At 47.6% G+C, this 23,851-nt stretch overlaps 1 protein-coding gene across 1 annotated transcript in view; it reads right to left on the reverse strand.

The window, feature by feature from the left end:
• The window catches only part of MAGT1 (magnesium transporter 1), a 629,140-nt gene that overhangs the window by 52,269 nt on the left and 553,020 nt on the right, over positions 1-23,851 (reverse strand). The window contains exon 8 of the mRNA XM_069612586.1: positions 22,356-22,430. Coding sequence (XP_069468687.1) covers positions 22,356-22,430 — 75 coding nt within the window. The remainder of the gene's footprint in view (positions 1-22,355; positions 22,431-23,851) is intronic.

The following is a 23,851-nucleotide window of genomic DNA, read 5'->3' on the forward strand; positions in this document are numbered from 1 at the left end:
GCAAAATCCCACCTCAGCTTCTGGCGTCAGATGAGTCTCCTGCAGGAATGCGATTCCTACTCGGTGATGCTGCAAGTAAAGGAGGACCCTTCGACATTTCGATGGGCAATTCAGCCCTTGTACATTCCATGTAAGACATCTAATCGATCCCACCATGACTCAAAGTTGTCTCTCACTAGTTTCCAAACCCCATTTGTTGACGCGTGTATCCAATTGTGTGTTTCTGAGCCAATTCTCTTTGTGTAACCCATACCTTCCCTTGTGTTTGGATGCTTCTCTTAGCCTTCTACCCTCCCCCTTGACTCCCACACCGACAACCCCCAACCTGTCAGTAAGATTCTTCCCCTCCCCCTACCTGGGCTGGGTATCCCAACCTGCCAGCATCTTCTCATGATGGACTTGCTTCCGCTTGAGTGACAGCTAGTGGCCTGACCATGTCTTCACACTTACTATAATAGGGTCAGTTCCTGGCCACCCAGTCTCTTTCTCTGTACTTCAGCGACTGTTGATTCCTGGTAAACATGTTCATTTTGGTGCGGTCTCAATCATTGTTTCCTCTGGGCCTTGGGTTTCGAGGCAGGTGTTCTAGGAACCCATTAGCTTCTTCCGGGGTGGCGAAGAACAGTGTCCGTCCTTCATGCTTCACCTGCAGCTTGGCCGGGAACATCATGGCGTAATGAATCCCCTTCTCCTGCATCCTCTTCTTCACATCTATATAGGTTCTGCGTGACGTCTGAACCTTGTCTGAGAAGTCCAGAAACATTTTTGTGTCACCCTTGTACGTGAGGGCCCCTTTCTCTCTCGCCTTCGGAAGGGCCAAGTCTGTCCCGGTAGTTTAGCATTCACGCGATTATTGGTCGTGATGAGACACTGGGTATCAGCCTCCTACCACTAGGTATTCTATGCGCCCTTTCCCCCACAAAGATGCTCGAGAAGCCGTCTGTACCCAGTGCTTCCACAATAGGTTCCATGTTCCGCTGGTCTGCTGCCTCGGATACTATCATTCACAGGTTACTCCTCCTGGAGCTCGATTCTTAGTCATCTTGTTTCTCCGTCAGTTCTTTCAGCGTGCTTTTCATATGTTGGAGGTCCCTGGATGTCGTTGCCGCCACTACTTCAACTGTTGAGCTTCTCCCCTCCCGCCTCATCTAGTCTTTCCCCACGTTTGTCCAGGCGGACTTGCACATGATCCACCTTACACATTAACGTGTCCATCTTCCCATCAAGGGACTGTATGCTACTCTGCAGCCGAAAGAACATCACATTTATGTCATGGAACGCAGGTGTAGTGTACTGGGATGTTTGCTGATTTCACCCCACTAGGGGGTCCATAGTCTCGGTATGCTTGGGCTGAGAGGAAGTCTCGAAGTGAAGCTTGGTTTGCTGCTTCCTGCTCCAATTTGCCTTGGCCATTTACATTTTGCCGTTCTGCATTTATACCCCACACCCTCCTTGGTCGATTATGTGCCTCTTTGCAGTGTCTTTGCGGTACCTCCCTCGGGGTATCCGGACTAGGAAATATCAAATACACATTAGGATCTGGTGCTTGTGGTGGCGTCTCCCACACCACCCCAGTGGTAGTCACTCTTCTATTCTGTACTCCTCAGTTATAGTCATTCACTGTGGCTCAGGGAGGTACCAGCGCTGCGTGTCCCGCTTTTTCCCACCGGGGTGATTGGCGTGGCCTCACCCCCGACCAGCTTTACGGAAGACAGCAGTCCTCTGCGCCGCAGAGTCAAGGCTATCGCACAGAGGAACTCAGAGGTTTTCCCCAATATTCATAGGCATGTGCACCACTCGCTAACAGCGTTTGCAGGGCCCGGGACTCTTTATATGTCCTAGTTGGGGTGGAGCTTTCACAGTGTACCAGTTCTTACAATATGAGTGCCGTACCTCAGTTCCTGTCTTGATGCTGTGTTGTATTCCGGCAGTCATCCACCAGTTGGGTCTCTTTGTCGAGCGGTCAGCGCCAGGGCAGCTTATAGCTGGATTATTTAGCCACATGCATGTGTGGATAGTTGAGCGCCTCCACTCGCTCCAACCCATTTGGAGCATGCGACGGGCCAGCAATAATTGAGTGGATTCAGGGGCTCCGAGGACCCGGGTTGAGGTGTCCTTTAATGTCTCGGTATGTCCAATGTTTTCGGGCATAGACCGCTCTTACTCCGGAGAAAAAGGGGTCAGGTGCGTCCTCTGCATTCTTTCAAAGGCCTTGTTTCCAAAATGGCAACCGGATCAGTCAACTCTGGGACCTGTTGCTTATTCCTCACAAACTAAAAGGATCCATCTCAATCCTGTGGGTTCTGATTAGAATATCTTCCAGGGGTCACTCTGCCGATTCACCTGCTCCCCCACTAGAGTGCAGGATGCCTTTCTTTGTTGTTCTGACAGTGCTAGGTGGGAGCCCTCTCCTCACAATGCAAGCGTCCCGGCAGCCATCTTGGAATCCTCCGGTTATCAATTTATTGACCTTTGAAGGATCAAAGAAAGCTGGCACTGCTGGGATTCAAACCTATACCGTGCAGGCTGAACAGAGATGTCATAGGCGGGCATTTCACTCACAAAGCTTTCTTATTAAATCGCAAATATGTAGATCAGTTTGTCGTCAACATTTCTGTAGTCTTACCTTTCATATGGAGCCAATTCTCGGAGTATATTTTGATGCTGTATTTTTAAAATAAATGGGTAGTGAAACCAACTGGTGAAATTGCATATCCTTAACAATGAATTTAACAATCAATCAACATTGCCAAAAACCCTGAAATAAATACATTTTTACTCATCTATTGTGAGAATGTATGCATGCAATTTATAAAGTGCAAACCTAGCTGAGAAGCAACAGAGCATTGTACAAAGGGGAAGAACGCAGGGTTTACAAGTAGGTTGCATGGGAAGCAGAGGAACTGGATAAGGGAAGAGAATTGGAGGGGAATCCTGAGGTGCAGAGGTGTGGAGTAGAGCGATCAGTGATGGGCGAGACGTTTATTTAAGGGTAAGGCGTTCACGACTTCCTATTATTCCAAGGTCCACACTAGTTTGTGCTGGTTAACCAGAAATGCTGGGGAGGCTCCTCCATAATGACTAGTCCGTCAGACCAGCAGATAAAATCTTCAGAAAAACGATTACTGTGAGTAATGTATGTCTTCTGATGCTTGAATCACATGCTGTGCATAGACTAGCGAGCAGTACCAGGAGATGGTGGTGGGATGTGTGAAGGAACAGTAGCAAAGAGATGTCATAGAACCGCTTGTACCACCTGAGAATCAGACTTCGGGTGTGTGTCTAAGCAGTAGTGTTGGGTGAATGTATGAACAGAACTCCAAGTTGATGCTTTGCAAATAGAATCTTGAGGAACGTTTGCAATGAATGCTATGAAAGCCCAGGTGCCTTGCGTAGAGCGAGCTCTATGCGTAAAGGGCAGGTCTCTCTCAGCCAAAGAATAATGCAGAGTGAAACCTTTTAACAATCCATCTGGAAATAGCAGATTTAGAGACAGGGTCCCCTTCTCTATCAACTGAGATGAAAACATTGTTTTTCTCAGAGGTTTTGTCTTTTCAAGGTAGTACATGACCGCTCTTCTAACATCTACTGTATGGAGGATTCGTTCAGCTGCATTAGTGGGGCTCTGAAATAATGTAGGACGTTCGACTGATTGGTTCACATGGGACTTTGAGGTGAATTTAGGTGCAAAACGAGGGTGTGTGTGCAAAACCAGCTTATCTTTGTGAATAGTCACAAATGGGTCTTGTACTGAGAGAGCCTGCAGTTCACCAACTCTCCTTATAGAGGTAATGGCCACCAAAAAGGCAGTCTTGTAGGTGAGGGCCTTAAGACTAGCTTTATGCATTGACCCAAACAGAGGTCCCATTAATCTTTTGAGAACAAGTCCCACCCAGGAGTTGGGTTGGAAACAGGGGGGTGGTGGGGGGTGTCTTTCAACCCCTTCCACGAAAGCCTCGATTACAGGAATCTTTCACCATTAATTCTTGCTCCGAGATGTGGTATAAACAGAGAGGGTGGCAAGGTGGACCTTTAGGGAATTAAAAACATATCCTGAGTCTAATAGGTGTGTTAGATAAAGGACTATATCTTAAGGTGAACAGTCCATAGGGTTGATGTTCTTAATAGTTATACCAAATGACAAAACGTTCCACTTGTTGGAGTAACATGCCTGATGGTAGGTTTATGTGCCTGCTTGAGTACGTCCATACACCTCTGACTTCAGGAGCCAAGTTCAGTGTTTGGGGGCATGGATACAGTGTTGTCCCCAGGTCCTGTGACAGCATGTTGTATGGGCAGGGCAGTTTCCTGGGAGGGGAGGCTGACATTCTCATGAGATGAGAAAACCAAGGCTGTCGAGTCCATTGGTGCGACCAGGATGATTGCGACTTGTTCCCGATGCATCTTGTGCACTATCCTGTTCAGAAGGGGAGTCAGGGAGGTAGGGGGGGGGCTTCGCAGGCAAGTCTCCCAGACCATGTTATCCAGAGACCGTTCCCCTTGTAACGCCTCTGGGTACCTGGAGGTGTAATATGGGCATTGGGCGCTCTCCAGAGTCGCAAACAAGATGATGTCTGGAAGACCCCATTTGGCAAAGACATTGAGTAGAATGTGCTCTTACAACTCCCACTCATGCTCTACAGACAGGTGCAAGTGTCTTCTGAGCATGTCTGCCTGAGGAATGTGTTCCCCTGGAACATGTTGAGATCGTAGAACCATATGTCTGAGTGCCCACTTCCAAATGTTCTGGGACAGGTTGGATAGCCCTGGAGTACGAGTGCCCCCGTTTGTTCAGATAGTACATGGTCGTGGTACAGTTTCGAACTGTCTTCCCTTGTAGGTGTGCTTGTAAGGTTTTGAACACTGCAAGTAGTTTTATTAGGTTAATATGAATGGATGCTACGGATGGGGACTACACGCTGTGGTCTGTTGTGTCTGTTGGAGGAGGTGAGCACCCCACCCAGCCAAAGAAGTGTCTGTGGTGAGTGTCCTCTACTTCGGGAGTGGTAAAGGGCTTCCGCCTGCAGAAGGTTTTCCTTTGACCACCACTGTAGAGAGACTGAACCAGGGCTGCTGAGACAACCACTAGATCCGCCCACTGGCCACTGGCCTTATACCATTGGCTCGAGAGCCACTCCTGCATAGGGCACATGCGCAGACAAGTGTGTGGCACTAGGAAGACGCAGGGTGCCATCATACCCAGCAGCCGCATTGCCTCGCGTACGGTTATCTGGCGACTGGCTACATAATGAGGGATCTGGAACAACATGTTATGAACCCTCTAGTTGGAGGGGAAAATGAGTCAGTCTTCTGTCTGAATTAGGGCCCCCAGAAACTGTTTGACTTGGCTGGGGACCAGGCTTGATTACTTCTCGTTAATAGAGAACCCTAGACTAAAAAGGAGATCTACTGTCTTCTGGGTATTCACCAGACATGTTCCATACGAGTCTCCAGTTATCAGCCAGTCGTCGAGGTAAGGATACATAGGGAGGGACTGCCTGCACAGGCAAGCCGCTGCTACAGCTAGTACCTTCGTAAACACCCTTGGGGCGAACCTTGAACTGATAGTGAGTGTCCTCTATCTTGAACCTGAGGTACTTTCTGTGCACTGGCAATATTGAAATATGCAAGTATGCATCTTTCATGTCCAATGTGGCCATGTAATCTCCCTGCTGCAACATAGGGATTACTTCCTGAAGAGTTGTCATCTGAACTTTTGAGGTTTGACATATTTGTACACTGATCTAAAACAGGGCACATGGTTAGATCCTTTTTGGGTACAAGGATGTATATTGAATAAATACCCTTGTTTACCTGCAGATGGGGGACAACCTTGATGGCTCCCTTTTCTAGCAGGACCTGGACCTCTTCCAACAGGATGTGAAGATGCTCTGATGAAAGTCTGCTCCAATGTGGATGGTAGTGTGGTGGCTGGAGGAATCGAGTACCCGTGGGCAACGGTCTTCAGTACCCACTGATCTGAAGTGACCCCAATCCATGCGTGAGTAATGGATGTTAGACACCCCCAACCGGAGATACATGGGAGGAGACCTGTACCACCGAGTCATTTAGAGGTGGAGGCTGGGGGAGCCTATGGAAGCAGAGTTCCTTCCTCTGCCTTTCCCTCAAACTCCCTGCTGAGAAGGGGATTGAAATCCACTGGAGGTACCCTGACCGGAAGACCAATGAGTTCCTCCTGAATCGTACGGTCCTTGTGGGGAGTGGGAGCCACTGGCCACGAAAAGGACCGGCCGGTATTGAAAGTTCATCGCTGGACGAAGGCTTTGGCCGAGATCTGATTTTAAGGTCTTGTGCTCCTTTTTGGCTGTTTCCAAAGCTTCATCGAACAGCTTACCAAAAAGGGTGGCATCCTACACCGGCTTATAAATGACGGAACCCTGGGTTTCTGGCTTAAAAACCAAGTTCTTTAGCCAGGTGTGATGTTTTAAGGCGAATCCCTCTGGCGAGGACGCGTCCCGCTGTCTCGGCAGACTCCAGGGTGTTTTTAAGAATATTTTGAGTGACTTGCTATCCCTCTGCAACTATGTCTAGAAACTGGGTGCAAGCAGGTTCCGGTACACTCTGGATGCCTTCCTGGACGAGTCGTTGGCAATCCAGAAGGCGGCAGAGGTGGTGACACATTTGCTGAGGGCGTACATCCTTGTCTGGAGAGACCTCCAACGAGGATAGTGGACTCCCGCTCTTTTCCATGTTGTTGTGACAACTTGTTAATGTTAAAGGATATTTGTACCACGCACTATCACCACCGGAGTGGTCCCCTGGTGCTCTGGCAGTTCTGAAAAAGGGAAAGGGGGTGAGTTAGTGGGAATAAGCTGGGAAAGTGCAAGAGAGCAGTAATATGCTGTTGGCCGCCTCAGCCCGGTGCGTCCGTTGACTGGGCTTGGGGTGTTTTACATTCAGTAGTCGTGTGCTGTTGTGCGAGTCTATAGGTGGTTTGTTTTGTTGTTGCAGTGTAGTGAAGTTTGTGCGGATTGCTGTGTTGTAGGCTTGTGGTTGTGTTTAGTTGAAGTTTGAGAGGTGTATGCAGAGAGGTGAAATTGTTATTGGATCCGTTAATTGACATTGCTGTCCTTGCAGTTATGTCTAGATTGCTATCATTCACTATTCCATCTGAGTGTGGCGTATGCTAACATTCACAATCCTATCTAGATGTGACGCAGGCTAGAGATAAGTATTCCATCTAATTCCATCTAAGGGTGGCACATGCTAACATTCACAATCCTATCTAGATGCGATGCAGGGCAATCTTCACAGTTCTCTCAAGGTGTGCCACTAGTTAACATTGGCAAGTAGGTTAGTATGTAATGCAATGCAACATTTACAGTCAAGCCATGAATAGATTTATGCTGGTGGCCACAAATCTCTCTAAGTATGCATGGCGTAAGTCTATGGCAGTCTACGTTATGGAAAGGTAAGGTAGTGTGTTAGGGGCTTTCTGGAGTAGAGTAATTGCTCTACAACCCACCCATGCCACACTCACAGTTTTTGTTGGAGTCTGTTGGCTGCTGGCTTCACTGGCTTCCCCTGCGGACACCTGCAGACACGTCTTGGAGCTGCAATGTAGGAGCCGCCCTTTGCCTTGGGTCCTTAGCCGCGGGGGCTGCCGGGCAGAGGGCTGCCCTGGGAAGGTCAGTTATGACCAGGTGGACGTACCAATCAGGGGAGGTGGGCGGGTTGGAGGGAGAGGATGGGACTGGGAAAAGCCCAGACACAAAAAAAGGACTACACCCCACAGACTGCACCCTTTGGATGCAGCCCAGCACAGAAAAACGGGCTCAGAAGTCAAAAGACAGACAGACACCAGATTAGCACACAGAGCTCACCAAAAAATATAAATACATAAATGATTAAATACATTTTTTTTAAACATTGAAAAAACTCGCACCACTCCAAAAGAGTGCATAAAGCAGGCCAAAAACAGATTACAATTCAGAATGGCATGGCCGATGATGTACAGAAGGGTCTGATTGAGCGAGGCGGAACATGATCACCACTTGAGGGTTGACCGCACAGGTTTGCGAGGGTGTCAACAGAGAGGGGGTGGGGGCAGTCGTTTCTTCACTGGATTTAACAGGGGAATAGCCTGGCTGACTGGGACCTTTTATTTCAGATTGTCCTCCATGAAGTCTGAGTCAGGGGCAGCTTCTTGGGCGATTTTAAAATGTCTAAATTAATGTTCAACAGGGCCGGAGTCATGTGGCGGTGTAGAGTGCCATGTGCCCTGATCATCAGCGGGGTCCCAGCCTATGTCATGGGGGTTGTGTCCCAAGCATATCCAGGGTTGGGGACACAAAGGTTGTGGTGATCTGGATCATCAAGAAACAAAATCCACCTGGGGGTCCTGGGGATGGTGTTTCTCAGAGGATGGAAAATGGGCACCTGGAGAGAGCAGTCGCTGCAAATTCTGAGGAATAGGACAGGCATTAACAGGCCTATGGTGTTTGAGAATCTCAACAAATTGGCCCGAGAAATAAATAAATTCGGACATCTTGTCCAGACAGGCTTCAAATTTATCTCTGGTCCACTCTGAGGAGCCTGAATCATCAGGAGGAGGAAAGTGCTGGACAGACAGAGCTGGGTCCCGCTGCAAGGCTCTGGACAGAGGAGCAGCGGCCAGAGAACAGCGTGCAAAGAGAAGTCCTTCTTGGGGTCCAAAACGTGAGAAATGGCTTTGGGATTGTTTGACGAGCGGACCTGCGTCGGCACGTCTTTCGACGCCACCTCAACAAAGGCTGGGGATTTAGAAGGAGCAGCCGCTAAAACAGAAGACATCGCCATGCATAGGCTGCAAAGGTGGGTGTGCACAGGGCCCGAACCGTGTGGTTTAGAGTGTCCCGCCGAATATATCAATGGTCCCGGGGGCGTTGATGGCTTTCTCTGCAGATCCACTGAGGAAAGCGAGGGGGTCGTGTGCTTATGAGAATGTGATGCGCAAGCATCCTTGTCGCCGGGGTGAGACTTCACCATCGCACTGCCGGCGGCATTCTTAGTGGTGCCGGGGACGTGGGAATGGGAAGGTTCCACCATTAGGTCAACGGCCTCCGAGTCGGAGCCGCGGCTGCCGACCGAATCTTTGGCTGAGGCGCCAGCGTGGGAATGACTCTCGGCCTACATGACGTAGGCCGGCCACCGATTTGTGAGTCTGTCTCGGCCAAAAAAGTTTGCAGGTCTTGCAGCGTCGCTGGTCGAGATCACAAGGTAAGCACCGATTGCATTGGCGGTGGGTATCCTCGCAAGGAAATTTGCTGTTGCAAGACAGGCAGAATTTAAAAGGTGTCTTCTGCATAGCAGGGGGAAACAGCAGCCAGACCAAAGAAAAGAGAAGAGATGGGGTAAAGAGAAGGCATTCTCGAGAGAAGTTAGTAAAACAGAGCCCCACTCTCCCCACTGAGGCCAGACCGGAGGGCTGAGGCCACGTGGAATCAGTCGCCGAGCGGTCTAAAGAAGGATGGTCAGCGAGGCAGGATCAAACGTAGAGTAGCCGTAGAGCAGCCGTGGAAAGAGTAAGCGCGTACCACTTACGAAATGACTCAGCAATACATGCATTTGTGCGACTGACTAGATGGGCGGCAAAAACAATCTGATGGGAGTTCGACGCGGGAGGGATTTTGGGTACACCACACGTCACGTTAGGGATACAGTTACAGTCATGCCCATGGCGACGTCCCTTTTCGATCTTCAAAAAAAAGATGCAATACTCTACGATTACCATTAGATGTCGGACTATATACACAGCATGCGATTCTAAGCACACGCATGATGTTATATTAGTACCCGGCGATAGTCAAGCAGAAAGCAACACAATCCTTCGATTCTCGGCTGGGATTCCAGCTGCCTTGTCCTCGGCGGGGGGCGTGGCAGCCCCTCAGTCAATGAGGAGGCTCGAGCGGGGCCATCCCTGCTCCGCGCCTCCACACGGCTGGAGGCTTCCATCGTCCCCCGCCGGGGACGCAGGTATGTTTTTTTTATTTTAATTTTTTATCTTTTTTTCTTCCCCTCGCGCCCTCCCATCCCCACTTGCCTTCTGCTCCTTTTTTTACCCCTGGGAGCGGACGCACTGGGAACACTTCTGCCTATTTTCCCTTTCCATGGCGGCCATTTTCTTGGTTGTTTTTTTTTCCTGTCCCAAAACGCCGCAGCTTTTCGGGACAGAAAAAAATGCTGTTTGTGCAGATATTGCGGGCCGGGGTACTAATAGCTATATGACCCTCACGGCGGGCGACTTACTCGCTTCGCTCAGGCCTATAACTATGGGACCGGGGCATTACCAGAGTCGGTAATGCCCCCGGCGCTCGGGTCATATTGCTTTAGTACTTACTTACCCAAGAATTATCTTGGTCTACTTGTATTTAAATAAACACTATATTTTTAAAATACTGTTTCAGTGTTTCTTTGGACCATATGTATGCTACAATGTCTTTGTACCAAGCTACAGCCCTCTCTCCCTCCTAAAATAAGCCTGGCTGCTCTGCCCATGCTACCAACATTCTCAGGTGGTACAGTCTTATACTAAGAGTGGAGCTTATTGACTGTCTCAGATGTATGTTTTTATGAAGCCCTTAGTTGGACTTTAGAAAACTGTTCTGATATTCACAACTCTGCAAACCTCTTTGGTGAGTCTGCCTTTGTCCACAGCACTTCCACTTAGAGCTTCTTTGGCTCCGGAGGCCCTCTGGTGCAGGACAGCCACCAGAGACATCCTTGAGACTCACAGGTGCATGCCAGCCACCTGGAACAGCCTCCTACACGCTACTTGTGGTGCATCCGCTGCAGAGCAGGTCACATGGGGAAATAGCCTTCTTTTGGTTCGCTTCCAGCTGCGTTAACTCAGCACTTCAGGTTTCTGGGGATACAGACCCTCTCAAGACCGGCAGCTGGTATCTGCCCTGCAGTGGTCCAGGCGTCCTCTTCCCTCCAGCTTCTGTCTGGGCTGAAAACACAAACTACGTGCCTTCTGCTTCTGACTTCCTCAGCAAAGTAAACTCTATGGCCTGCACCTGAGGGGGCCCTTTTAAGCCTCCGAATCTCCCTCACGTGTGGGTCATCTACACTAATTAGCTGACCACTCCTACAACATTGTGCCTCTTCAACCCTTTTCTTCGTCCCAGAATTTAGGGAATTCTGGGACTTGAAGTCCCTAATGAAAAAAATAGTTTTTTTGTATTTCTGTTCTACTTTCAAACTCCATTTTGGTCCCTATACCAATCTTGGGAGGAACACTACAAGAATGAGTCATTTGTGTGGTTTTAGAAGGGAAATGCAATTCTTTTACGCTGGTGCTATTTCTAAATGTATTTTCACTGCACTGGGGGATGTTGGGGAGGTTTCCAGTTTCATAAATCTTTATGAGTTTAGATTTCTCCCAAGGTCTATGCGTGTATGTTTATTTTTGCCCTTATTTACATATATCCTTTGTGAAACAGCAGGATGGTTATTACAACAAACCATAACACTGTGGCATTGCGGAGCCATCCTCCCCAGAGGAAGACCAATACTGGCTCTCCTCCCACTGATTCCTCTCACTCCCCTGGGCCTTTTCTCCTTCCAAGTGACCCTTCCACAGAACACCACTCTCGGTCAGGATGAGGAAGCGTCTGCCTTCCCTTGGCCACCTGGGAGGAGACTTTAGGCAGGAAACCAGTGAGGAATCCATAGGATTCATCACAACTGGGACACAAAGTCCCAGACCCCACCTCTGGCCACACATACAGACCACCCCCTCTTCCTGCAAAAGCAACAGCTTTGCCAAGTAAAGGGCATTCCATAGAAGGCAATTCTGGCCCCGAGAGGGCAGGAAGAAGGCCAAAGAACAATATGGCAACAGGAAAGGCAAAACACTTTTGGCAGAACCATCTTAGAGGGCTAGCCACTTAGGTGCCATTTGTGGTAACTGCAAAAGTGCACGGGTAAAAAGTTCAAAACATGGTAGGAAAACAACCCTTGCCACATTGTATTTGTAACACAAAAGGTAAAAAAATGAATTACAAAAAATTAAAAGAAAAATATAGGAGGATAAAAAAAGTATCCCAACCACACTACACTTTGGGCAGATGGGTGCAGTTGTAAAAAGTAAAAAAAAAAAAGGAAAATCCATAAAGAGACAGTCTTTCAGAATTTACAGTTTTATGGACCGTCTCCCTATAAAATAAAAAAGAGCACAACCCAAGTGAAGTAAAGCAGAATGCTATACTTTCCTCCAAAAAGGTCAGGACAAGGATCAAAACAAGCAAAAATAAAGTGTGCCCTATAGAAATGTATAGGAGGAAAGCAGCAAAGAATATATCTTTCCTAAATAACATCTTCTCCTCTGCATCTTCATTGGGCTGCTTGTGGACCTAGCCTCTGCTCACACTTTTTTCAATGTGAGACTCCATCTTCCTCAGCGTCATCAGTTAGCTCCTTCAGTTTGTGATCTGAGTCTCGCTGTCCTATAGCTGATGTAACAGGGAAGGCAACTACTCTCCGCTTGGCAAGTGTGTCTCTGACTTCACCTCCAGACACTTGCATGCTGCTCTCACTTTTTCAAAAGCCTGTAGCTCTGTAGGACAGGTCATGTGCTGATCAACAGGCTGTTTTTATCTATTCATGACATTTGGAATTTTAAATACATGTAAGAACCACCTAGCTTCAGCCTGAGAACCCTGGATCGCCAAATCATCTCACACTCAAATGTAGTGTGCCTGCTTCTTTTTAATAAAGAAAAGAAAAAGAAGGGCAAATATAGTCACCAGATCCACATCCCAAAGGACTTTGCTAAAACCTCTGTTGCAGGAAGAATGACCTTTCAGACTTTTAGACTGAAGCTTGGGATTCTAAATATTTGCCATGGGTTATATTACCTGTGTTCAATGAACATCATTAACGGCAACACCCTCTTTCCTTCAAAAACCTAGATGACCTAGAGACAAGAACGTTATGGAGACAGCTACTGTGACTACAAAGTGGAACGATGTGAACGCATTATATCATTTCTAACAGTAATTTAATTCAGGCGATTTGACAGTATTTCTCATTACTTCCCGGTCTGTGCTCTACTACCCCAATTAATCCAGTTTCTAATAGTCATAAAATCAACAGGTTTTTTTTTTTCTAGGTATAATATTTGCTACAGTAATTCAAATTAAATACTGTTTAATGAGCCTCTCTTAACATGTACGTTTATCATTAGTTGTGATGTGTCAAATGTACAATTCAGTGTATGCTTAGCATTTCCCAAAATAAGTAGAGAACACAACTCGTATCAATGTTTTTAAAGTATTAGGTCAGTGGAGTGCCATGTTTTCTTTGTGCTTTTTAACCACTTCAAGACAGCCCATCCAATAAAGTCACTATACTGACCTAACCTTTGCTGGGTCTCCAATGCACCTCGGCTGTTTTTGCCTCTATGGTGTTGTGGCCTCATGGTTGCCATGCTAGGCATCATGGTGTGAACCGCCAGGTCTGGGCGGTGGCTGCAACTTGCGTTAAGGTCCCACTGACTGGAGAACACGAGCAGTCTCTAGACAAACCTAATCCCAAAACAGAAATCCACATACGCACCAGCCTTTCCTGGGCCTTTTTTTACTAGAAGCGCGAGTACTCTTCCCCAGGTCTATTGACCCAGATTGCGTGGTTTGCCACCAATGTCTCCTGGCACAGGGATGTTCCTCTGCTCCACTACTGCAACAGTTTTGCTTAATCCTGGGCCTGTACTTAGTATGCATGCAGCTCTCCCTGGCCAGCTGATCCAGCTGATCCTTGGACGAATTCCCTTCTAGGGGTGAGCGAACGATACTTAACTTGTTTTAACCCATAGCACAGCAGTATGCCTGAGATTAAGTTGAAGCACTGTCCTTTTGCTCTGGCTTTGAGCATTTTCCAAATGGGAGGTTGCACCAAACCATCAAAGTCCCTCATATCCCTAATGCTGAAAACAGATTTATCTAGGTTTCGTTGTAGGTTGTTAATGGTGAAATCTGAATAAATATTTAAAGCAGATAAAGTGCCCCATAGTTATCTGTCTTTTGTATAACTAACAAAATGTTATTTTAATTATAGGAAGAAACCACTGCTGATGTGAATCTTATTTTTGTATTGGTTTGTACATTTTTATTACAAAAAAAGTAGGCCTAAACATGTTTCACTCATAGGTTGAGCTTACGTTGGGCTTTGTATTCAAGGTATTTTTATATTGCAGAGATCTGTGCAATGTGAATAACCATGTAACTTTAATTTCCACGGTTGCGGACATAAGCATCGGTTTAGTGTTTTAAAGTTAAAGAAAATGTTTGTGCATTCGTTTGTTGTATTGGATTAAAGAGGTAGTTTACTCAAAAACTTTGTCTCAAAATATGGGCCATAATAACAAAAAAAAAATATAAAATTATTTGTAAAGAAAGTTTGTATGTAAGATTCTGAGGAAATGAGGCTCAAAGTCAAGAAATGTAAGCACTAGGAGGCATCTATTTTGTCAAATGAATGAGCCTCCTGTGTTTATGTTAAGCTCTGCTCTTGCAGCAATAATCAAGCAAAAAACCCTTACTGGGAGCTTTTGCTAATTACAGCCGGGGAGCAGAGAATGCCGTCAGGCTCCTTCCAGCCCTGGGCTGCTGGCGAGTGCTTTAAAAAAAAAAAAAAAACTATTTATTATACATGCCAAAACATCACATATCACATTACATACTATTTAGAGTTACAGGCGGTGGATTCACGGGCACAAGCGTGGCGTCACCTGGACCAGAACCGGAGGCGGTTGGGGGAGCCGGAACCAGTGGGGTGATCCTGGTTGAGCGTCGGTCGGATCCCATCAACAGGCGGGAGTACACAGTAGTGCATTCAGGAGTCAGAGGCTGTATCAGCCACTGGTGGCTCACGTAAGAGGTATGTTGCAAGTGGTCCCCAGATGTTCATTGGACGCGAGTCAATCGGTTGCTTTAACATCCAGTGTTCCTCCGTATCATTGGCCTACATCACATCTCGCAACCAATGAGATTTGTTGGGGACGCCTGCACTCATCCATCATACTAATATGATTTGTTTAGCAAATAGAAGACCTAATTTAACATATTTACTCACGTTGCCCATGGGGGGGATCAAATATGTATAACAGACAAGACAGTGGGGTAGGGTGAATGTCTCAAGCAGTCATTTCCGACATTATAGTGCATACTTCATCCCAAAATGGTCGCAATTTCGGGCAGTCCCACAGCACATGAAAGTATTTGGCATCAGGACAATTACATCGAGGGCACGCCCCGGTTCCCTCACCAGAGAACAGGCGTAGTCTGGCTGGCGTGTAGTGGAACCTGTGTAACACTTTCAATGGTACCAATTGGAATTTAGAGTTTTATGAAACCGTGTGTATCTGTGCGCACATGTTTGACCAGAGGTCGTCAGTTATGTCAATCTGCAGGTTGGCTGCCCTCTTAGAGCAGGCACTATACTGTGGTGTGGGCAGGCGATTTTGTATCGTTCGATATAGGGTTGACACAAGGCCCCCGATTTCCATTTGTGGTCAGAACGTTTTCTAACAATGTGTCTTCACCTGGTTCTACCAGGACATCAACCCACCGTTTTTTACATGTCTTGCATAGGCCCGCGTATTGTAACCATTGGGACCATGGACCTTGTGTAAGCATTGGGGTGTCTCCAGGTTGAATAAAATTGCCTTCCGAGTATAAGCTCCATAGTGTATGGAATCCATGTCGTGCCCAAATTTTGCGCGAACCGGAGTCCCTTTGAGGCAGGCAGGGTACACAGTCCCACAAAGGGAGGTTTCTATGGTATGGGGCGGTTGAGCCAACTGTTTTCCATATTTTCCGTCAAGCGAGTTGCAGTGGTGTCAACTGGGTCAAATCCACAGTTCTCTGCAAATTTGTTGAGGAAAATCAATAAGCGCAGGTCCTTGTCTCCTGCTGAGTGTTATTCCAAGTGTGTATGGGGAGAGGTAGTTCCTCGGAGTACCAGAAGGTGGCAAAGTGCGCTGGTGCAGCTATCTAATACAAGCAAAAGACAGACCCTCCTTTGTCGTATGGTTGCGACAATGTGTTCCATTTCAGGTGCACTGGCCCAGAGTGCCATACATATTTGCATATGTAGGTTTCTAAGTCCTGGAAGAATGTCTGCCCTGGCTACATCGGAATATTAAGGAAAAAATATACCAATTTAGGGAGCACCGCCCTTTTTAAGGAGCGCTATTTTGCCAGCAATCGTGATGGGGAGATTGGCCCATCTTCTAAGTTTATCTTGCAGTAGTGCATTATGCACGTTATAGTTATATTCATATAGTTCAGGGCAGTGCCTGGCAATGGTGACCCCCAATTAACGTATGGTCCAGGGGGCCCGTGAATCCTTGTAGGTCTGGGGGCTGGACGGTGGCATCTGTGAGGTGGAAAAGTTCTGATTTACTACAATTGACTTGAAGGCCCGACTATTCGTCGAAGTCAGAGACATCAGCCATGATGGGCTCCAAATGGGTAGATGGGTCCCTCCCATATAATAGCGTTTCATCTGCATATAGAGAAATTGTTTCAGGTTCCCTCGTCATCCTGATGCCTCGGTGTCTTATGTTTATGGCGTATTAGGTCTGCAAATGGTTTGATAACGATTGCAAATGGGAGGGGTGACAGCAGATAGCCCTGGCAATCAGGGACGTGTATAGGAGGCAAAGAGAGATGAGGAACTCCGGTCCAAACTTCTGGGTCTTCCTAGAAGGGGTGTAGGCATTATCTTGAATAAGAGAATCCGTTTAGCTGACCCACTGGTTTGGCGGAGAACGGACAGGAGGGCATTGCTGATCTCAGGGTCGGTAGAAGACGCGCAGGTGACCATTGCTGTGGTGTATAGCCCAAACACGGGACAGATTCAATTCTTCCGGGAAATCATGGGGAGATACTTGAGTGGGCGACAGGTTTTTTTCTACTGCAGGGAGATTTTAATATGTGGGCAGACCACGCCATGGACCATAGTGGGGGGCTGGACCCCGGGAGTGGGGGAATCTGGCTGAGAGGGCGTACTTGCGAGGTACATGTTAGATCAGGGGCTTGTCGATATATGGAGGGAGGGGCACCCAACGAAGAGGGGCTACACTTTCTTCTCCACAGTACATGGTTCCCGAACAAAGACTGACTACTGGTTCCTACACCATTGCTACATTAACAGGGTTGCCAGCAGCGACCACTCACCGGCCTGCTGGTCGGGCTATGATTATGTACATAGTTCTGTCGGGATTGAGGCCTCGGGAATCGCTGTGGCGGTGCAACAATGGCTTATTAAAATACATGCATTTGACAAAGAAATGTGGGAGGCGATTGTGGTGTTCTTTCAGCTGAACGACAAGGGGGGTGAAGTGCCGCTGGGTGTGACATGGGACCCAGCCAAAGCTACGTGGCGGGGTCTCATCATTCGAGAAGGGACGGCCAAGAAGAGAATACAGTCCCTACAGGCTGGGAAATTAAGGGGAGAAATCCATAGACTTGAGATGGTGGAGGGCAAAGGGGAGTTGGAGGGAGAAGACGACCTGGGACTAGCGAGGGAAAAACGTCAGGAGCTTAGAAATCTGGAGGTAGGAAAGGTGGTGGCTGGCCTACAATTTTTTAAACAAATGTATTATGAGAAGGGGGACAAGGCCAACGCCCTACTTGTGGCAAAGTGCCGGGGCCAGCGAGCAGAGAGGTGGGTCAACGGGGTCAGAGATTCAGAGGGACAGCTGCGGTCTACGGCGGGTGAGGTGGCTCAGGAATTTGCAGGGTTTTCCGAACAACTCTGGGAGGGAAAGCGAGTATGATAAGGAGAAATTAAATAGATACATGGGGGAGGGGTCTCTGCCGAGCCTTCGAAGCAATGAAAAGGTGGAATTGGATAGGTGCATCACCCGTGAGGAAGTGATAAAGGCGATTGCTGGACTCAAATTGGGGAAGGCCCCTGGTGAAGACTGGTATACGGTCCGGTTTTATAAGACTTTCACACGGTCCCTAACCCAACACCTTGCCAAACTATTTAATCATATTCTGCCTACGGGGAGGGACCTCCCTCCTTCAGGAAGGCGTTGATAACAGTGATTCCAAAGGTGGGCAGAGACCCGGAGTGCTGCAAGTCCTACCGCCCAATCTCTCTATTCAATGTAGTTGCAAAAATCTTTACCAGAATCCTAGCTACGCGAATGGAGGGTATAATGCCTAAACTGTTAGACTCGGACCAGGTGGGGTTCATTCAGGGCAGACAAGGGGCCAAGACACTGTGCAAGACATTGCATTTAATGGAGGCCTCAGCGGGAAGGTAGGGGGATCCGGTGTTGGTGACCCATGATGCCGAGAAGGCTTTAAATCAGGTGGATTGGTGTTTTTTTGGACGGTGTCCTATGGTAATTTGGGGACTAGATCTTGAGAGGAATAATGGCACTATGTATATCCCCAACGGCATGCCTGACAGTTAACGGTTGACTGTCAAAACCTTTGAGCTGCAGAGAGGGACGAGACAGGGTTGCCTGCTCTCACCCCTACTATTCGCGTTGACGATGGAAGTACTGGCCGAGCGTCTATGGAAGGCTCCACGGGTGAAGGGAATCAGGGAGTTTAAACTGGGGCTCTATGCGGACGATGTGCTGTTGCACCTGGTGAACCCCAGTGATTCCATCCCAGCTGCCCTGACAATAATAGAATACGGGCTGTTCTCAGGCTTTAAAGTAAATAAAGAAAAGTCAGTGATCTTCCCATTTGCGGCTGAGAACCCTAGGTACGCGGAGGCGCTCAGGCCCCTGGGATTGCAAGTGCAGCCCGACAACATTAAGTACCTGGATATCATGATTGTTAAGCCAGGGCAAGATCTGGGTGGTGCTAATTATCCCCCTCTGTTCGATAAATTATTTACTGAGATGGAGACATGGAGCAAGGGTTAGCTGTCATTAATGGGAAGGCTCAATGCTATAAATATGAATCTCCTCCAAAGGGTACGTGTACCAGATGTTGCCAGTCCGAGCCCACAAGGCCTACCTGAGAGAAGCTAGATCACAGATCCTGAGGTTTCTATGTCAAAATCAGAAACCCAGGGTAGGGTATGAAATGCTAATTCTAACGAAGGACCGCAGAGGCGTGGGACTCCTGGACCTGATGTTATATTACAGAGCTGCACAAATTAGGGCAATTTCCCACACCTGAGAGTGGACCACAGGAAACAATGGGTTTATCTAGAAAACCAACATCTGCTCCCGGTAACGGGGGAGGGGAAATGGCTTTGGGTTCCTAAGGTGAGACTTCCAAGGAGAATTCGAGACCACCCATACCTGGGGGTCTACTGGGAGGTGTTAAATATGGGGGGGGGGAAAGGGGTGGGATCACTGCGTGCCTTTACTGATGAGTCACATCTGGGCTCCCCCAGTACGAGACATGATACGAGAGGTTGAAAGGTACCAGGCATGGTTAGGAGGAGGACTAACGAGGGTGGGTCAACTGTGGAAGGGAGGGAAATGTTTTAGCGTTCAGGAACTGGAAGAGGCACTGGGTATTGGTACATTATCAGAACTCCTCTACCTAAGATTGAAGGGTATTTTTACAACTGAGAAGTGGAGGGATTCGGTTCAGAGGGACCTTACACCGGTAGAAAGGGTTCTCGATGGGCATACGGATATGAAAGGACTCCTCTCACGTCTTTATGGGGCCATGTTGGAGTCGGGAAGGGGGGGGGGGGCAATCTGGGGTCTTTGCCAGAAATGGGAAGGGGACCTGGGTAGGGAGTTGGACAAAACCCTGTGGCAACAGATGTGCCGAAGGGCATTTAAGACTTGCCAATACAAACTCCACGTGGTAGAATTGCTGCATCGCTTTCAGTACGACCCAGTACGTCTTTCGAAGATGTTTCCCACAGTGAATCCTCAATGTTGGCATGGTTGTGGCGAGGTGGCAACCTATTGGTGGGATTGTCCCAGTGTCGAAGTGTACTGGACTGAGGTCCTGGGTTGGATCAAGGACGCAGGGGGGTGGGGAGTACGTGCTCAACCCGATGTTAGTGCACTCGAAAGTGTGGGGGACCGATGGCAGGCACTCCCACGGTTGGAACACTTGCTTCTTCTGGCGGCCAGGGCGTGCCGCGCTAGATATTGGAAGAGGGTGACACTCCCTACAATGAAAGAATGGGCCAGTACAGCTAGAGATGATGGAAACGATTACTGGGGCAATCCATGGAGGGGGTGTCACAATAGAACTGGAGTGGCAGCAGTTTAGTGACACCTCCTGGTGAAGTGGTAGGAGACTGGTGGATTGCCTGGCAAGACTCCGCTCGGCTAGGACAGATACTTACTGTTGGGCAAACACTTCTAAGGAAAATAAGCTGATATTAGTACGCCTGAAAACACTTGGACATTGAGTTAACTGTTTAACCATTGGAAACCTGGTCACATTGGAATTGGGGTGTTCCTTTGTTCCGATTGTTCTTGTTCAATAGATGGGGAGCGGGGAGGTAAGGAATCAAAGACAAGACGCACTGTTGTAATTACTGATGTGGGGCGTGTACCTCAGGTTATGGTAAAATGTATGATGGATAGTGTTAAAATCTCAAAGTAACATTTACACAAAAAAAAGTGAAGAAACCCAGCAGGTGACCACACCAGGTATCCTGTGAAACTGGGACTAACAGCCAAGTGGTTTTGTGTTCATGTTGTTTTTGTTGACGAGAGAATTCCAAAGAAGACTCATGCCCTTAGTCGTTTAAAATATCTTTAATTGTTTGAAAACCTGGGAAGGTAGCAATCCCCTGGAACAGTGAACTTTATCCATTGGGTACTTTTGTGTTGGAGTTATGACTTTCCTTTTGATATGATAATTTATTTATATCGTTCTCGTAGACAAGAGTTTTGGAGCGCGACAAGGGAGGGGAACAGGGGAGAACAAAAACGATTTACTAGGCTCAGTGACATTGAGAACACGCAAGTGCATGGGAAAAGGAAAGGGGAAAAGTGCATGGCAGGGGGAGAATGGAAAGTGCAGAGCAGAGAAGAACATATAAATAATAATAAATAAAAATAAATAAAAATAAATAGATAGTAGAAGCAATGAACAGTGGTAGTGCAGTCAGAAAGTGCTGTGTTTAAGGCAGCAGACTGGGTAAGTCTGATAAGAGCAGAGAAAAAGAAGAAAATGGGGCTGTGGGGAACTGTATGGGTACATATACAGTTCACCAGTGCAAGGGGGCCAGGAGGCAGTGCAGGAGGGTGGCAGGGTGAGCACGTACCTGGGCCCAGGGGACAGTGGGTGGACAGGTGCACGGTGCCAAGAGAGCAGTTCAGCAGGGGAGAGTGAAAACAGAAGAAAAGGAGGATCTTGAGGAGCTTCCGGAACCGGAGATGGTTCTCCTCAAGTTTTAGAGTGGCAGGGAGGCTGTTCCAGAGGGAGGCCCGAGCCGAAGACAGAGATCCACCCCCAGCTCGTATCTTTGAAAAACGACTGACCCTGAGGGGATTGGAAGTAGAGGAGCGAAGAGATCGAGAGGGAAGGTATTTGCAGAGGGATGGCTGAAGGTATTTTGGACCCAGGCCCCAGAAAGCCTTGTGGAAAATGCAAGGGTTTGGAATTTAATCCTAGCGTCCACTGGGAGCCAGTGGAGAGATTTCAGAGCTGGAAAGAACTTAAACATTTGTGAATTTTCAAGGCCAAAGACATTACCCTTAGGGATAATTTTAGAATGTGAGGGCCAGAATAGTATTTGGGACACAGGACATTTTTGCTTTGGACATCTTGAGATTTGACAGCCCTTAGTTTTTGATTGAGGTAGGAAACACCTCTTAGAATAGGTGCAGCAAGGCATTTTCCAACCCCCTTTTATTTTGAATAAATGTTTGTAGCCAAAACTGTAAGCTCTCTGTGTCTGCGTCTCATTCATGGCTCCTCATAACACCTATCAGGGTTGGCTTGATTGCCACAGCCCCAAAGATCCCTTTTTTTAAACACAAGAATGCCTATTTTTTAAAAATAGATCCCTTTCTTAGGTCAAATTGTTTACCAAATCTTTACATAGACTAATCATAAAAGTACTTTAGAAAAAATGAAAAATGGACTAAAAGACATTTTTTTAACTCATTTTTTATTCTAATATGTTTATATAACAGTCATTTATAATTTAGCCATTTTAGAAATACAAACTTTTGTTGGTGACTGACCACTTTTTACACAGCATGTTCTTAGTTGTAAACAACTCCAAACAAGGGCATCATTATAATCACCAATGGTGAGGAAAACAGGCTGAAATAGACAGTATGCCGGCTCTTTTTTGTACAGTAAGAAAATAGGTAACTATGTTTAACTTAAAAAATGCCCCAACAGCACTCAATAGATTCAAATCAATTATCAGCTAAGAACAGTACTCACTTTTCCGCTTTCCTACATCCATGTCTGACGTTGCAGCCTCATGAAGAAGAACCATTCCCAACGTAACACCGCCATCTGTAAAACTGTTTAAGGCTTAACGAATAAACAGAATGTATGTATATCAACTACAACATGCACTGTACTGTTCCTTTCGTTTCATCCCAAAATATATTTTATTAGTTTGAACATAGGTTTCAGTGAGATTTCTGTTAGTAGCATTTTTACATTTGTTTTTCCTTTATCACACAAGTTGAATGCTGGAAAATGTACGCATAGTTTCAAACAATCACAGCAGTCTGTTATATTAATGTAAACTAAACTTAAAGAAGGCCAGCGGCCACACGTTGCGGCGCGTGCACACGTTGCCCTGACGCACCAAGATGACTAATAAACTGCCCAGAATGAAAGGCAAGCAACCCACGGTCTATGAATACACCAGGACGCCACCAGGGACAGAAGGGGCTAGAAGCAAAGACAAATCCCTCGCTGGAAGCACGGACACCATGGGCAGAGATCAGGAGATCCTCGCCGCATTTGCGGACCTAAAAGTGGCCTGGGAAACCAAACTAGGACTGGCCATGAACGAGCTGAAGGCAGCACTAGAGCTCAAGGTTGGGGCAGTACAAGAGGAGGTGAATCTCCTCCGGCAAGACGTTAGAGCACTGGCAGAACGCACAGGGGACGTAGAGAAAGAGGTGCCCAGAATATGGTGGCGTGCACCGCCCACAAATCTGAACTTCATGCTCTAGTACAACATGTGGGCAACTTGGAAAGTAGGACGGAGGAGGCAGAAGGGTGCGCCCGAAGGAATAACATATGTACTGTGGGATTGCCTGAAGGTGCGGAGGGACCCAACCCAACGGAGTACATCGAGTCAATGCTGCTGCAGGAGATAACCGGAGGTGTGTTGACCCAGGGGTTTGCTGTGGAAAGGGTGCACAGAGCCCTGATGAGGAAGCCACCACCGGGGAACCCCCCCAGGCCGGTGTTAGCTAAGATCCTGAATTATCGTGATCGGGAGAGAATCCTTGAGCATTTCCGAAAGGGTGGAACGATACGAAGGGCGTCAGCAAATGTAACTGCATACCCGGACTACACTCTGCAGGTGCAACGCCGATGCATGAACTTTGGGACCGTGAAAAGGAGGTTGCGTGAAGCAGGTTACAAATACATGCTGATCTACCCGGCAAAACTGAAAGTGTTCCACAAGAACAGAACATTGTTTTTTGAAACTCCGGAGGACGCTATGAAATGGCTGGACTCGCTGAGCTGCCCCCAAGAAACGGGCATCCAGAAGGAAGACGGCGCAGATGAGTAATAAGCGACTGTGGAACCCAGGGTGTTGCAGATCGTGACATTGGGACTTGAATGTAGTACAGGATATGGCCTGCAGAAGGCGTGCCACTAGGGCTACACAAATGGGTACGATCCTTATGCACGGGGAACTTAGTGTAAGAGCCGAACGGAACTAGTCCTCATACCCCTCCCCCCACAGT

The sequence above is a fragment of the Ambystoma mexicanum genome, chromosome 5p, assembly GCF_040938575.1.
Source record: "Ambystoma mexicanum isolate Mex_15411 chromosome 5p, UKY_AmexF1_1, whole genome shotgun sequence".
NCBI classification, from domain to species: domain Eukaryota; kingdom Metazoa; phylum Chordata; class Amphibia; order Caudata; family Ambystomatidae; genus Ambystoma; species Ambystoma mexicanum.